The 13,849-nt window shown below is 38.0% G+C and overlaps 1 protein-coding gene across 1 annotated transcript; it reads right to left on the bottom strand.

Moving 5' to 3' along the window:
- Positions 1-947: 947 nt before the first annotated feature.
- Positions 948-8,612, bottom strand: LOC106923560 (disks large-associated protein 2-like). Its single transcript, XM_088002272.1, has 7 exons — positions 8,579-8,612; positions 8,085-8,443; positions 7,383-7,468; positions 6,902-7,308; positions 6,575-6,666; positions 5,127-5,279; positions 948-2,241 (listed from the first exon to the last, which is right to left on the bottom strand). Exons 1-7 carry the CDS (start codon positions 8,610-8,612, stop codon positions 2,026-2,028), a joined length of 1,347 nt encoding a protein of 448 aa, XP_087858398.1. The 3' UTR covers positions 948-2,025.
- Between the last annotated feature and the right edge of the window lie 5,237 nt (positions 8,613-13,849).

The following is a 13,849-nucleotide window of genomic DNA, read 5'->3' as shown; positions in this document are numbered from 1 at the left end:
CGAGGTTGGACTGGCAAATGGAGACGAGTGGGAATGCGCCGGAAGTGTGAGGAAAAATAAAAACATGAACTGTGATGTATTCTTAATTTTATTTTAGAAGTTGTTGGCATGTCAAAACCTGTTTTCCCTCCTGCTCAATAATAATAATAATAATAATAATAATAATAATAATAATAATAATAATAATAACATTGTTCTTCTCAATAAAACTCCCTTTCCTTTGTTCTGGGCAACAATCTGAACTAAAACAACTGTCTCCTCATTTAACTCACTGAAAGCAACAACATTGCACAATTGATTGTGTCTAAAGTCACACTCGACCATCGGGGAGACATGTTAATAAATCTCAGTGTAAAAAGCACTATGTGTGTGTGTGTGTGTGTGTGTGTGCATGCGCGTGTGTGTGTGCGCATGTTGGACTGGGTGAAGGACAACAGTTTTAGAGTAAAAAGCAGCACCATTTATTATAGTAACTGAATATTGTTAAAGTGTCATTTGCACCTGTTTTCCCCTAGAACTACACAAGCAGATCAAACGAGAACAGAAAGTCAGATGCAGTGCAGAATGGAAACTCTCAGCTAAGAAATATTACTTAATAATCAGACAGACGCTCTGTCATGTCAACCGATGCCTGTTATTACCGGAAATAGTAAACGTGTAGCATAAACTCTGAAATTGGTCTTATGATAGATACTGTACGTAGAATTAAAAGTGTTAGAATCATAAAAGTTGACTTAAGAGTGGCATTAATGCCATTTAAAAAAAAAGGAAACAAGGTGCAATTTCTACAACTTATATATAGACATATATATATATATATTTATATATGAAATTCTGTAGTAGATTTTTCATCTCTGTTCTTGCAATTCAACTGCAACAATATCACATGAGCGTCATAAACTACATTTCCCTTGGAAATACAAACATGAATATTATAAGGTGCAAAATGCATTGGTTGAAATAACCTTTTTCAGGCTGTGTAAATCTTTTTTTTAATTTTTTTGTTAATAATTCATATTTGTTCTGCAGTGGAAATGTGGACAGCAGCTAGTAGTAATTCACACATCTTTAAAAAAGTCCTAAGACTGAATGGTATTGCAGGGATGGAAATGATTTTTGGATGGAGTCTTTAGTGTTATTCTATTTTTTTTTAAAATCCTAGCCAGCAACAATGGTTAATGGCTGCAGCACGACTGATTAAAGGACGATCAAAGAAAAATATGTCAAGTATTTGCCACATCAACCATGGCAAATTGAACGCTTTATTTTAAAAAGTCAAACTTTTCTTCAGGTTTTCACCTTATTTAAAAAAAAATAAAATAAAGAAAAGCAAAGAAATTTAAAATTATACTGCAAAGAAATAATATGGTAGCGAAACACACAGGGTGCTTTAGCCACAGACCGTTGTTGCGAGCAGGGAAAAGTAGCGGTTTGTTTCTTTGAAAGGGGGGAAAAAAAGTGTTTTCGTCCTTTGACACAGTTCGGAAACAGCAACAATTTAGATGGACCAAAAAGGCCAAAATAAGTCTTAAAATTGATTTAATTCAGGCAGCTGTTATTTTACTTTATGTCCGCTCGTTCTCAGCCATTGGCAAATGCCCCTGTGATCTTTAAGATACACTTGGCAAAGGTAGATCTTGTGGACATTAACAGCCTCTGTATTTATAACGTTTGGCTGGCGCTGGGCGACTTTTAGCTGAGGAATATCAAATGAAAACTGAAAAAAATTGTTTGCTGTATCATTTTTTTCTCCCCCAGATTGTTGGGGTTTAAAAACGTGGTAAAAAATCAGACTCCCGTGCATTTTATCATTCATCACTGTTGTCATTTATGCAGATAAAAAAAAAAGGAGGAGGGCAACATTTTCTGTTAAAATCTTTGCCCAGTGTACTTTCTTTTCAGGGACAGCCAGGACAGCATGTAAAAAAGATTCAGCAAACAGGAGACAGAGGGCAGATGTTGTGCCGCGACCTGCTGGTGTCAGATGGAGATGGACTACAGGAGCTAAGGAGGATTGTGTGGACCTCAAAGCCGCGTTTGGGCCTCTGGGATGTAGATCTCAATGCTGTCCGCCCTCTCCGTGGCTGAGTTCTGTCTGAAAGAAGCTGCTCGTTTGGCAGCCATGAGGCGTCTGCGGGCTTCCTGTCGCTGGCGGTCCTGGAGGTCGAGAGAGCGCTCCCTCATCACACCACCACGGCCCCTGGCTGGCCTCTTTGGCAGAGGAGGGGGCCACTTTTGCTCCTTGGGACACATAGAGGATTGATTACACCCCTGAAAATAGTCCCTGTTTATTACAATTAGAAACAACTTGTTTATATTCTGTGGTGCAATCTTTGCATCCTAATGGGAATTGCTTTTTTATCAACATCTTATGCAGTCCACGCTTCCTCCGCTAGCATACAAACGACAAAAATATACATTGAGGAAGACCGTTGTGGGAGCGAATTGTGAATTAATAGCATTTCAGACCAAAATCTTTCTTTTTGCAAAATGATCTTCAAATACATGTCCTTAGTAATGGAGTGGAATTGAACTTTAAACTATATGACTTGGGTCTAACATTTTGTGTATCATTCCACATGTTTCCCCACAATGCTTTGTAGGAACTGATATAATGAATGAGGTTTGTCTGTCTTGATATTTTCACACCACTATTCACTGGACTGAGACCAGGCAATTGTGATCATCTCTCCCAAACACTGACTCTGTCCCTAAGCCTCTTTGTAATTTATTTGGCAGTATACGATTTGGGCTATTATCCATTTGGAAGACATATTTGTGTCCAACCTTTGCTCTCCCGGCTGATGCTGTGAGTTTTTCAGGGAATAACTTTCTTATGATGTTCTTTACTCATGATGCCATCTATATTGTGCAGTGTATGAGTCGCACCAACAGTCATTACAGCCAAGTATTTCAACTTTAATTTCATCAGACCACAGTGTGCATTTGCAAATGTAATGTGTTTATGCATTTCTTGTGGAATGACAGATTTTTCCTCACAGAGCGGCCTCAGAGCCACTGAGTCGGTGACACAAATTCACGCCAGTACGACTGACTAGATGTCACAGTATATGTTGCTTGTAACTCTAAAAACCGTGTCCCATACACAGGAAGATTGTTGAAGAAATAAACACAACATTTTCATAAGATTGTGACAGATTTCTGAGGGCAAAGGTGAGGTTCTATGACTGCAAGCTGGTGCTGGTTTAAACAGTGGCTGCCCTGATGCAATAAGGCTACGCGTGGAACATCTGTGTCACTGTGACGGTTAAGCTCCACTGCGCTCGCTATGTGCCTGCTGGAGGCAGTAGAGTGTTTATAGCAGAAAGTGTAGAATACAGATAATTACCCAAGTGCCCTAAACGATCTTGTTACTTCTTAAGTTGCAATTACCAATTAAATGGATGTCTTGCAGCTGTAGGTCTCTCATCTGCAAGCACCACTTTGATACATTTGCCTTAATGTACATTATGTAAAGAGTGCCTGAACTGAAAGCTCAAATAACTGCAGTATTTTTGCATCTATTGAAATTTGTTCTTCCCTTCTAGTAATAATTTGATCAAATTGTGAATTCCACCTTGTTCTAAAAATGTCAGTCATCTATAATGTAAGCCTACATTCACAGTAGAACAAGTAAAATATTTTCCTCAAACTTAGTATTGTCTGATATGAGCTACATTGTAGACAGAGTTGCATCCTGCACCAGGTTTTAAAAAACAGCGTTTTGTTTTAGAGGAACAACTACTAACAAAGCTTCAAAGATTGCTTCTTGATGATTTGTCAAAATAAAACAAACGCATTCATGTGAAGCAAGACCTTTAACTCCCCAAAGTAGTTAAGCAATAAATGCTCAAAGGGCAAAAACCTTACTAATATCGAAAGTGTGAAACACAACTAGGTGACAACTGGCCCTTTCCATTGCTTCTCAAAGTAGATTTAAAAAAAAAAAAAAAAGACTTTTAAGCCACAGACTTTCCTAAAAATGGATTGCTCTACAATGTAAGATGATGTAGTAAATGTAACTCCAATCAATTGAAAATCTGTTGATTTCTTGACCAAAAAAACATAAATTCCAACGGGCCCATGTCTCATGGATGTTGTTTATTAGCAACTCCAACAGGGACAGAGTGAGTACTCTTTCTTTCCCCACACAGTCTTTTGGCAGGAATTGTTCCCAACAGAAATCTGTGTTGGAATCACTTCTTGCCACAGGATTATAAAGCAACTGGGAACTTGGCTTTGAGGGAATCAACAGCCCAAAGTTGAAGGACAAAGATAGAACATATTTAAAGCCACAGCTATATTTGATGCATCTCTTAAGTGAGTTCCCACCCAGACATTTATCGTAACTCCAACTATTGTTTGTGAGCATAAAGTTTCTCAGATTAAAATGTGTTCATAATTTATCAGGTTTCAGACTTGTGGGTACAAATTTTTTCTGGATTTTCTTCTCTATCCCGGAAAACTCATCATAAAGTTTCTACTTAAAATATCCGCTATAGCTACCTTCCTCTCAAAAGTGATGTACCTTTTTCACTTCCATGCCCAACTTTGGACATAAGAATAAGTATAACTGACAGACTACAAGTCAAACACAACGGCAAAGAATCACTGGTAAAAGAATATGACGTAGTATTTTTGAAAGCTAACTACATGTTAACTAGTCACATCTAAACCTGATTGAATACCAAGTGTCAAGTATTCAGACGTTGATTAAAATAAACTTGCCTGATAAGTTGTGGCTATGCAAAATGGAATATTTTTTTTAGTGTTGTGTCAAATTAGATTTGATGATTTTACAGAAGTGACCAAGTGAAATGAAATGGGGAGAGTAATCTATAGCTGTAGATTACACTGTAGATTACTTCCCCCATTTAAAAGCCTTTAAAAGGGTTATGAATTCACATCATGGATGCTGATGGTTGCTTTAACGGAAAAGCAAACTTAACCATTAGCCCTCTAAGCGAAAACAGATGCTTCCATCTTGTTTATACTCTGACCTCCTGCTAGGGCTAATGCCTAAAAATGAACACTGACGTTGTTAGTGCAGTTTCCTCTTAAGCTGTGCGTGTTCATCTGGAGTCCATTAAGACTAATCATTACGAGCGTGTGGAAGGAAATGATACCTTCTTCTCGGGGCTCTCCACCAGCTGCCACTGGTTGCTCTTGATCTGCTCCAGCTCATCAAACTTGGCAGTGACGTCATCAATGGTAAGCTGCAAAAGGTCCCAGAATCCAGCCAGGTCCTGAGATGTGGGTCGAGGCATGGCACTGGGGTCCTAGGAAACAGATGCTTGTAAAAATGCAAATAAAATAAGTCTTTTCTACAACTAACAGAATGGAGAATGACTCTCCATGTTGTCAATGCAAAAGTTTCAATCACAGTCATTTTTGTAGATATTTCTTGGGCTCCCAATCATTCAATTACAGCTTGATTTCCCAATTACAACCACTATGTGGCAGTATATTACCAGCGTTGGTTGCTGGCTACATCTAGCATTACACTTGTGAGTGTATTTTAAACATGAATTAGGAATTATTCACTTATAACCCAGTCAAAATTTGCGCGGCCTTTGAATTAGAGTTTTGAATGTCATCACCAGTTTTGAAGTTCTGTATTTTGCACTGTGTAAATCTGAAGTAACAGCACACAAAGACAGGCAGACAGAGACAGAGAGAGCCCTGTGATCATCACCTCAAACAACAAAACACAAAAACAATGGGAGCTTAAACCAAGAAGTGTTTCATCAGCTCAAAAGTTAACAATATTCAGAGCTTTTTATAAACACTCAGTGCAGTTCTTCCACCATTCAGAGAGTGAAACAGACTCATCTGCTTCTCTTTGAAAGATATCTGAAAGCTCGGGGCAATCTAAGGCTTGTCACTACCAATGTAAGACCTAATTCATCATCCTATTATCTTTGAGGAGAGCCAAACAGTAGGGTTATTCAAAAGAAGGGGGGGGAAAGCACAAAACAACACAAGTTATTAAGACAACAGACTTCATCCACCTCCACAATGATGCATTTAATTTTTTTTCTCTTTTAGTCTGATCTTTTAAGGCTCTGATTAAGTCTGTTTCTCTCTCTTTCACTGTCTGTCTCTCCCTTATCTGCAGAAACATCCCACTCATTGAACTTCATATTCTGATATAAGCTGACTTGGAGGATAGTTAGCATCAGAAAAGGTATGAAGTATGAGCAGACATGACATGAGGGCTAAACAGTGAGACGGTGATGCACTCCATTATTCAGACCCTGAGTTCCCATTCAACCTGCTGCCTCTGTGCATTAATGGATTGCCTCAACACAGGTGCTGTTTCCTATTGGAATTCCCCTTTCGTCAACTGTGGGTCAATAGCAGCAGAGTGACTGCTTCGCCATCAATCTTTGCAGTCTATTTCTGGAAAGGTGCACAAATGCAACGTCAGGACAACTACCTGCCTAAAGTTTAGAGCGGGTGAGACCAATCTACATGCAAATACTGCTAAAAAAAAAAAAGCATAGATAAGCCTTTCTTTTCCTGTAAACAAAATGAATATCACACGGATAAAATGTATTTGAGAATTACTCACCAGATTCTGTTGGCACAACCAGTAAAACTGCTGAAACTTTTGAGACATTAGTAGCTGAGCACTTCCAACTGCACTCCGGATTTTCCCTAGGACTGTAAGACACACACAACTTTATTACTGACAGCTTGGCACAAGACAGAACGATGAGCAATCGGCTTTCAGTTGGTCACAATAAGCAAATCAGCTCAAAAAGTGTGTGTCGCATCTCTGTTGTCAGCGTCACTGTTTTAATACTATGAATATTTACGGTGGCTTCACTGATGTGACGCCACTGTGAACCGTTGACGTCAGAGAGCAAAAATCCCAGCATGCCTTAGGGACACTCACTCTCCTCTGACAGGTCATGTTCCTCTGCTTCTCTTTCCATCTCTTTGCACCATTCCTCAAGCCTCTTTGTTTCGTTGTGAAGGAGTTGCATGAACCAGCTGCCGTCCCTCCGGAGGGGGGATACTCGGCCTGAGTCGGTGCTCTCCAGCCTGGATTCCACCAACCAGGGTTCGGGCTGGGGGCTGGAACGCCCACTGGAAGGCCGGTAGTCCTCCCTATAGCTAAAAAGACCCTGCGTGCGGACAGTTCGGATGGCTCCATACTGAGTTGGTGTGCTGGGCTCAGAGTGGCGTCCGAAGGCGCCACCGAACTGCAGGCCTTTGTCCTCCATGGAAGGAAAGCCTTCCAGCTCCAAGTCTGCTTGCACCGCCGTGGTGACACTGCTGGAGCGCTTGAACCTCCCGTGCCTAGCAATGATAAATAGCAATGAAGTATACCAACTTGCGACAGAAAAAGGACAAGTATTACAACACCTTCATACCTTTTCCTGTCTTCCACCTGGATCCCTATGGAGTGAAACTGAGGAAGGCCTTTACTGTCAGCCTCAGAGTCTGTCACAGTCTCCACCTGGGGAATACACACACCAGTGTAAAAATGACCCTCATTTCCAGTATAAATACACATATTAAATATCAAGGATTTGCATTAGCTAAGAAAGTTGATATACTATTGTGTTTTGTTCACATTCTCAACTTCAACCATGTTGTTTTGAAAGTGGTTCCATTCTCCATCTTGTTATTGATCCAATTGTAGAGTTGGGTTACATACAGGTGGACTTTGAAGGCAAATACATGGCACTGCGTTTTATTTAGGGTTATCAGAATAAAGGAGGCTGAATGCAAAATGACCGTCAAAGTTTACAAGTTTTTATTTGCAAAAAAACATTTTGAAAATAATGAGTCATTGTAACCCGCTTAACCGTACATTTAGGTTCTACTTTTGTTTTTTGTTTTTTTTGGTTTATCAATTATAACCTCAATAGACCTGCATTTATAACATGACAAAATACGAAAAAAAAACATATTGCATATAAATTCTTATGTATATTATGTTAAAGATTTACTTGATTTAGCTTTTCTGCCAAAAATGGCAAACAGCATTGGTATAGTTTGTGAGAAACGTCAGTTGTAAGTTCTACTTTTCAAGATGACTAGAACATTGAGGCTGCTAGGTGTCTCATTACCTGTATACCAATAGAAGAACGTGGGGTTTTGAGGTACTCCTCAGCCTTTGATACCAGTACCGCCTTGTCACATGTCTGGACGGAGGTGTGACTCCCCACCAACGCATGCCTCTTGCCTGCCGCTGATTCCATGGCCATGTTGACCGCCTTGGTGCTGTCCAGGCTGTCCATGGAGCTGTAGATAGGGCGCCCAAGGCTATCCGTGGTCCACAGACCTCCTCGCGAATGCCTGCCTTCCGGGTAGGCATCCTGGGTGGACTCTGTGCTGCTCTGGGCTGTCACAGAAATAAGAGGCTTGGTGGTGGCGCGCGGGGGCACAGGAGGTGGGGTCTTCTTGTAACTGGGAGGATATGAAACCGCTGGATAGCAAAAGCAGGATGAGAGAAGGGGGGGGGGAAGAGAGCAAAAAAAAAAAAAACAAAAAAACAAAACAAAAAAAAACGTGATAATGAAAAATGTGGCCAAAGCTGACAAAGGCAAATGTTGCAGTTCACCGCCATCACACATGGTGTGATAGAGGGACGTCATTGCATGATGAGATATCAGACATTGATTTAGCAGTTAAAGCAGGGTGAGTGTCATTAAGGTGGAAAATAGCAGCTTTCATTGGGGAAGAACAATGAAGGATTATGGGAAAGAACTGATAATTCTGTGGAAATGAAATTTTGATGACAATCCACCTGGGCTGGACTTCAAAGCAGAGTTACAAAACTGGACTGAATTACTGTATACTGGTTTCATATTGTATAAAACACTGCTTTTGCTGTGTAATAGCTTTATTTTTATGCTAAAAAGGGAAAGAACCTTTATTTTCCAGAATTTAAAAAAAAAATCTTTCCTAATTCTAGTAAACCTTTTATTGTGTGTTGTGACGTCTTATGTCATTTATCTTTACACCCTTATCGAAGGGCAGCATCTTTCTGCAAATTATTGACTCAAAGCTTATTTTGTTTTTGTCTGTAAAAGTTCCAGGTTAAAAACTGGAACAAAACTGTATTCTTGTGAGGGGCTACTGGTAACAAAATGCCTAAAGCTTAAGTTGAAAATTGAGTCTTTATTATATGTGGAGACAATGTTATTTGACTCATTGAATTGGAATAATGATGAATCAGGTCTCCAATTGTCCCAGTATATTGTACGTAAAAAAGCAGGAAGTAGTCAAATTATTTACAAAAGTAAAGTTCTTGTTTACTGTTTGTTGAGAGATCAGCCTGTGTTTTATTAGTTATAAGTCAGATGGTTCTATAGTTAAGTAATTTCATTAAAAGCTGGGTAAATCTATTCACCTTTGAATGACGACTAATCAGTGATCCACCATTAAGCTCAAAATGTGCGATTTGAATTTTTCATTTTCAGCTTTTTTCTTGTTTTCAATTGAAGTTTCCTCCATAAAATGGAGTGAAATACAATAAAATGAAACACAAAGAAACACAAACGTTAATCACAGATCACAATGCAAATCTGCGGCAATCATGCTGAGAAATACATATATCCCCTACAGTATGTGATATCCTCCTTTACTAATCTGCTCGTAATATATTTCATTTAGTAACACTCATCCTCAAGTTTACATAAAGGATGTTATCTAATAAACACCATAAGTGAACAGATTATCTAATACAGGAATGTAAGTGTTCTTTTCCTGCTGAAATACCCCCGGCATGAGCGTAGCTATCTTTAAACGCACATTCTGCGCACACACTGAGGACATGTGGATTAAAGGAACTCTTTTAAACTAAATTCTATCTTAGATTTGACTTCTATCCAGCATAAAGGGGCTGGAATTCTGTGAGACACAGCAGGTGGGTATAAGAATATAATGGGCGCAATGACTCAGAGTGTACAATAACTCCACACTTTCTATTATTACACACTGGCACTGACTGAATAACTTTTTAAATTGAAAACGTTACAAAGTGCTCAGTGGCCAGCACAGAACTCAATAACATAAATGTCAGGCTTTAGCAACTAGCATGAAAAGAACATATATATATATATATATATATACTGCTCAAAAAAATAAAGGGAACACTCAAATAACACATCCTAGATCTGAATGAATGAAATATTCTCATTGAATACTTTGTTCTGTACAAAGTTGAATGTGGTGACAACAAAATCACACAAAAATCATCAATGGAAATCAAATTTATTAACCAATGGAGGCCTGGATTTGGAGCCACACACAAAATTAAAGTGAAATGTTCCCTTTATTTTTTTTAGCAATATATATATATATATATATATATATATATATATATATATATATATATATATATATATATACTGCTCAAAAAAATAAAGGGAACACTCAAATAACACATCCTAGATCTGAATGAATGAAATATTCTCATTGAATACTTTGTTCTGTACAAAGTTGAATGTGGTGACAACAAAATCACACAAAAATCATCAATGGAAATCAAATTTATTAACCAATGGAGGCCTGGATTTGGAGCCACACACAAAATTAAAGTGAAATGTTCCCTTTATTTTTTTTAGCAATATATATATATATATATATATATATATATATATATATATATATATATATATATATATATATATATATATATATATATATATATATATATATATGTATGCTTTAAAATCTGTTTTGCTATTATATTTTAAATCTGAAAAATCCGAGAGTCATACCTTTTATTAATTTGGCTCTGGTAACAAACATTCTAATAATTCCTGTAAAAAGCTGAAAAATGTTATGTGAAGCTGAGAAGGAAATGGAGAGGTCTTAAATTTAAGACAATGATTAAAATAAAAAAAAGGGAAAGCTATCCAAACAGCAGATGATGCATTGTGAGGATATTAAAGGGAACTGCATAAGGTGAAAATTTGGTTTAAGAAATGAAAGTCAACCTGAGACAAACTCAGACTGAAGTTATCAGTAATGAAAGACAGGTGCTACCACACTCCGTACCAGTAGGTGGCAGTAATGCATACCTAACACTTCTTGGCAACCGCCAAGAAATAAACCAAGGAGACGAGGGAAAGACGCCTGTTAATTAGCTAACACAAACCTGGTGTGTTGGAAGGAAAAAGAGAAAAAACAAAACAAAAAAACAGCTAAGGTAAGAGATATTCATATGAAACGTGAGAGTAAAAGCATATGTTTCCCAACGATAAATGTATTAAAACCCACCATTAAATTGTATGTTACTTTACAAAGACTACCCCTATATCCTTTTTAGAATCAATCAAGTGTGTGACATTGTCGTTTCCCTTGGTGGTTCAAATGAAATTGATGAATTTAGTTTCTGCTCTACCGGAAAGCGGAAATGTTGTTAAGATAGGTCAACCTGACTTTTAAAAGCACTACATCCCTTTCTCTGTCACAGTTGTGTGTGCAAGACCTACTAAGCAACATATTGAAGGAGGAATGTCATATTTTCACAGTGAGGCCGGTACTCCCCCGATAAACAAGTACCGCATAGAGGGCATTTGCAGCCAGTGAGTCAGGAATCAAACTCTTTAAAAACTCATAATTTGGCCTGTTGTGGTACTTGGGGAAAAGGTTAAAAGGTCTCGCAACATCTTTAAAAACTGGCAATATGGTCAACAACCGAGTAATCACAAAGTAATCATGATTAGAGTAGATGGGAGTCTCTCAAAAGCTTAATGATAATGGCTGTATTAGGCCACCAGTTAAGCGAATACCAATCACATCTTTTGAAGTTTAATCATACACTTTATGAGTGCCTAAATAATTAATACGTTTAATAAATTAATTATTAATGAGAAGTACATCTTAAATCATATCTTTGATGTATCCCAACAACAACATATTTATTATATGATTTTTTTTTTGCCTATCTTGGACTGTTTCTGCAGCAATATAAGTCTTTAAATTTTTTTCTTACACAATATAGGTTCAAATGGGGAAATGCAGGTACTTGGACAGAACACTAGATGTCCTCCTGTAAATTGTCCTGTAAAAAAAAAAATCAGTCTTTGTAAAATGACTTCTAAATATTCTGATGTTGAATTCAATGCAGTTAAAGGTTTTGAGATTGATTTTATAGAATAATTTTATATTGCTATGTCATTCCACAAAGGTTTAACCCTGCTTTTTAGAATATATGTAATAAATGCATTCATTTTTTGTTGCTTTTGCACGATTGACCAGTTTAGGATGGAAACACAGGCATCCTTCTGCTGTGCAGCCCTCTCCAGAGTGCAGAACAAATAAATCCGATCCATGGAGGCTTGTCTGCTATTTCGCTTGTTGTGGACGTCTACAAAGTTGCTTCTGATCTATCAGTCACCATGATGTTATCACTGACCACTGTGATTTTTACTTTGGTACAGAGAGCTCTGCATGTTGCCCAGCTCAGCTCTGTGCAGAGCAACCCCAATCTGCCATTGAGCAACTACACGATGTGTTTTTAAGCACCCACGACCAACATGTTGATGGGGCCTTTAGGGTCTAGTGCAGCTTTTATAGCTCTGGGTTGTTTTGGCAGCAAAAAGAGGACTAAAACACCTTTAGGCATGGTCATCATAGTGTGTTGCCTGGTTAATTTACTTTTCTTTTTACTTTTGACAGATAAATGGACTTAACTTCAATTATATGGTTTTGTCATACTGACCAATCAAAAGCCTTTTAAAGCAATCTCGTCCTAGTGCTTTACCCATAGGCACATCTACATGTTGCCTACTAGATGACCAGTATTCCCATTGATCCACCACCACCCCAACAAGGTGCAAGTTTTAAGGTGTTCTCAAGGGTAAAACGTGGAATTAGAATCAGTCTAGTTGTGAGTTGTGAGTCATTGTACACTAGGGGACTGCCCTGAACATAAAACACAAACTATTTGACATTGAATGACCTTTAAAGTTAAGTCAAAAGAAGTGTAAGCAACTATTTAATGACAAGAACTGGAACATATAATCTAAAGCTGCTGGAGAAAAGAAGAAAATTTAATGTCAGTACAAACAGATGCCTGAAGGAGCACCAGAAAGGGGAGATTTTGTGAGATAGATGATTCTTCATGTTCTGCCTGCTAAAAGAGCTCAACCTCTTGAATTCTGTACCTGAAGTTGAGAAACATCCATCACGAGATTTATAGTTTCAGTTGACCCGCTGGTTAAATTTACACAGACCAGGAAAGTTCATTGTCCTTCATTTATCCAGTTGATGCTGCCTTTGTTAAATTGAACTGTTTGGCTTTGCATAATTGCACGAAAGCAGATCGGTAAATACATACCCCCCACAGAGAGAGAAAGCAGGACTAAACAAACCTAAATTAAATTCTGCAAATTGTGTTGCTGTTCAGCTTACACACAGTCAGTACCTATGAGAATTTACAGTTTTTTTTAATTTTCTATAACCCCAACAGGTCAACATGGCAGCTCAATTTGAAATTAAAATGGAGACATCGTTTTTTTTTTTTTGTTTAAACCACGTCAATGTTATAGGGCATTACTCTGCAAGGTGCTACACATGCAGGGTCTTTGTCCATGTGGATTTGATGCAAAAATATGGTGGAGTCAGGTTGTCCAAAACACTCATTTTCTCATCTTGTAAAACCAAATCCCATAGCAGCTTTTTACTCTCTATTAAAAGCTGGTAAAAAAAAACAATTGTTCTATGTTTTCCAAATCAATATTGTCTAGATGTGAAGTGGTGAATAGTCATTGTTCAAACACCATGTGGTAGGTTTACGTGTGAAATATTAAGTGTACTTAAAGTTTAGAACGATATGTCTTCCCATTTGTTTTGTTCTATTTTTAACTCCTACAGACGT

The sequence above is a fragment of the Poecilia mexicana genome, unplaced genomic scaffold (assembly GCF_051168715.1).
Source record: "Poecilia mexicana isolate PSO_F unplaced genomic scaffold, ASM5116871v1 scaffold_21, whole genome shotgun sequence".
Classification (NCBI taxonomy): Eukaryota; Metazoa; Chordata; class Actinopteri; order Cyprinodontiformes; family Poeciliidae; genus Poecilia; species Poecilia mexicana.
Note: the sequence above shows the minus strand (reverse complement) of the source record. Positions and strands in the feature narration are given on the sequence as shown.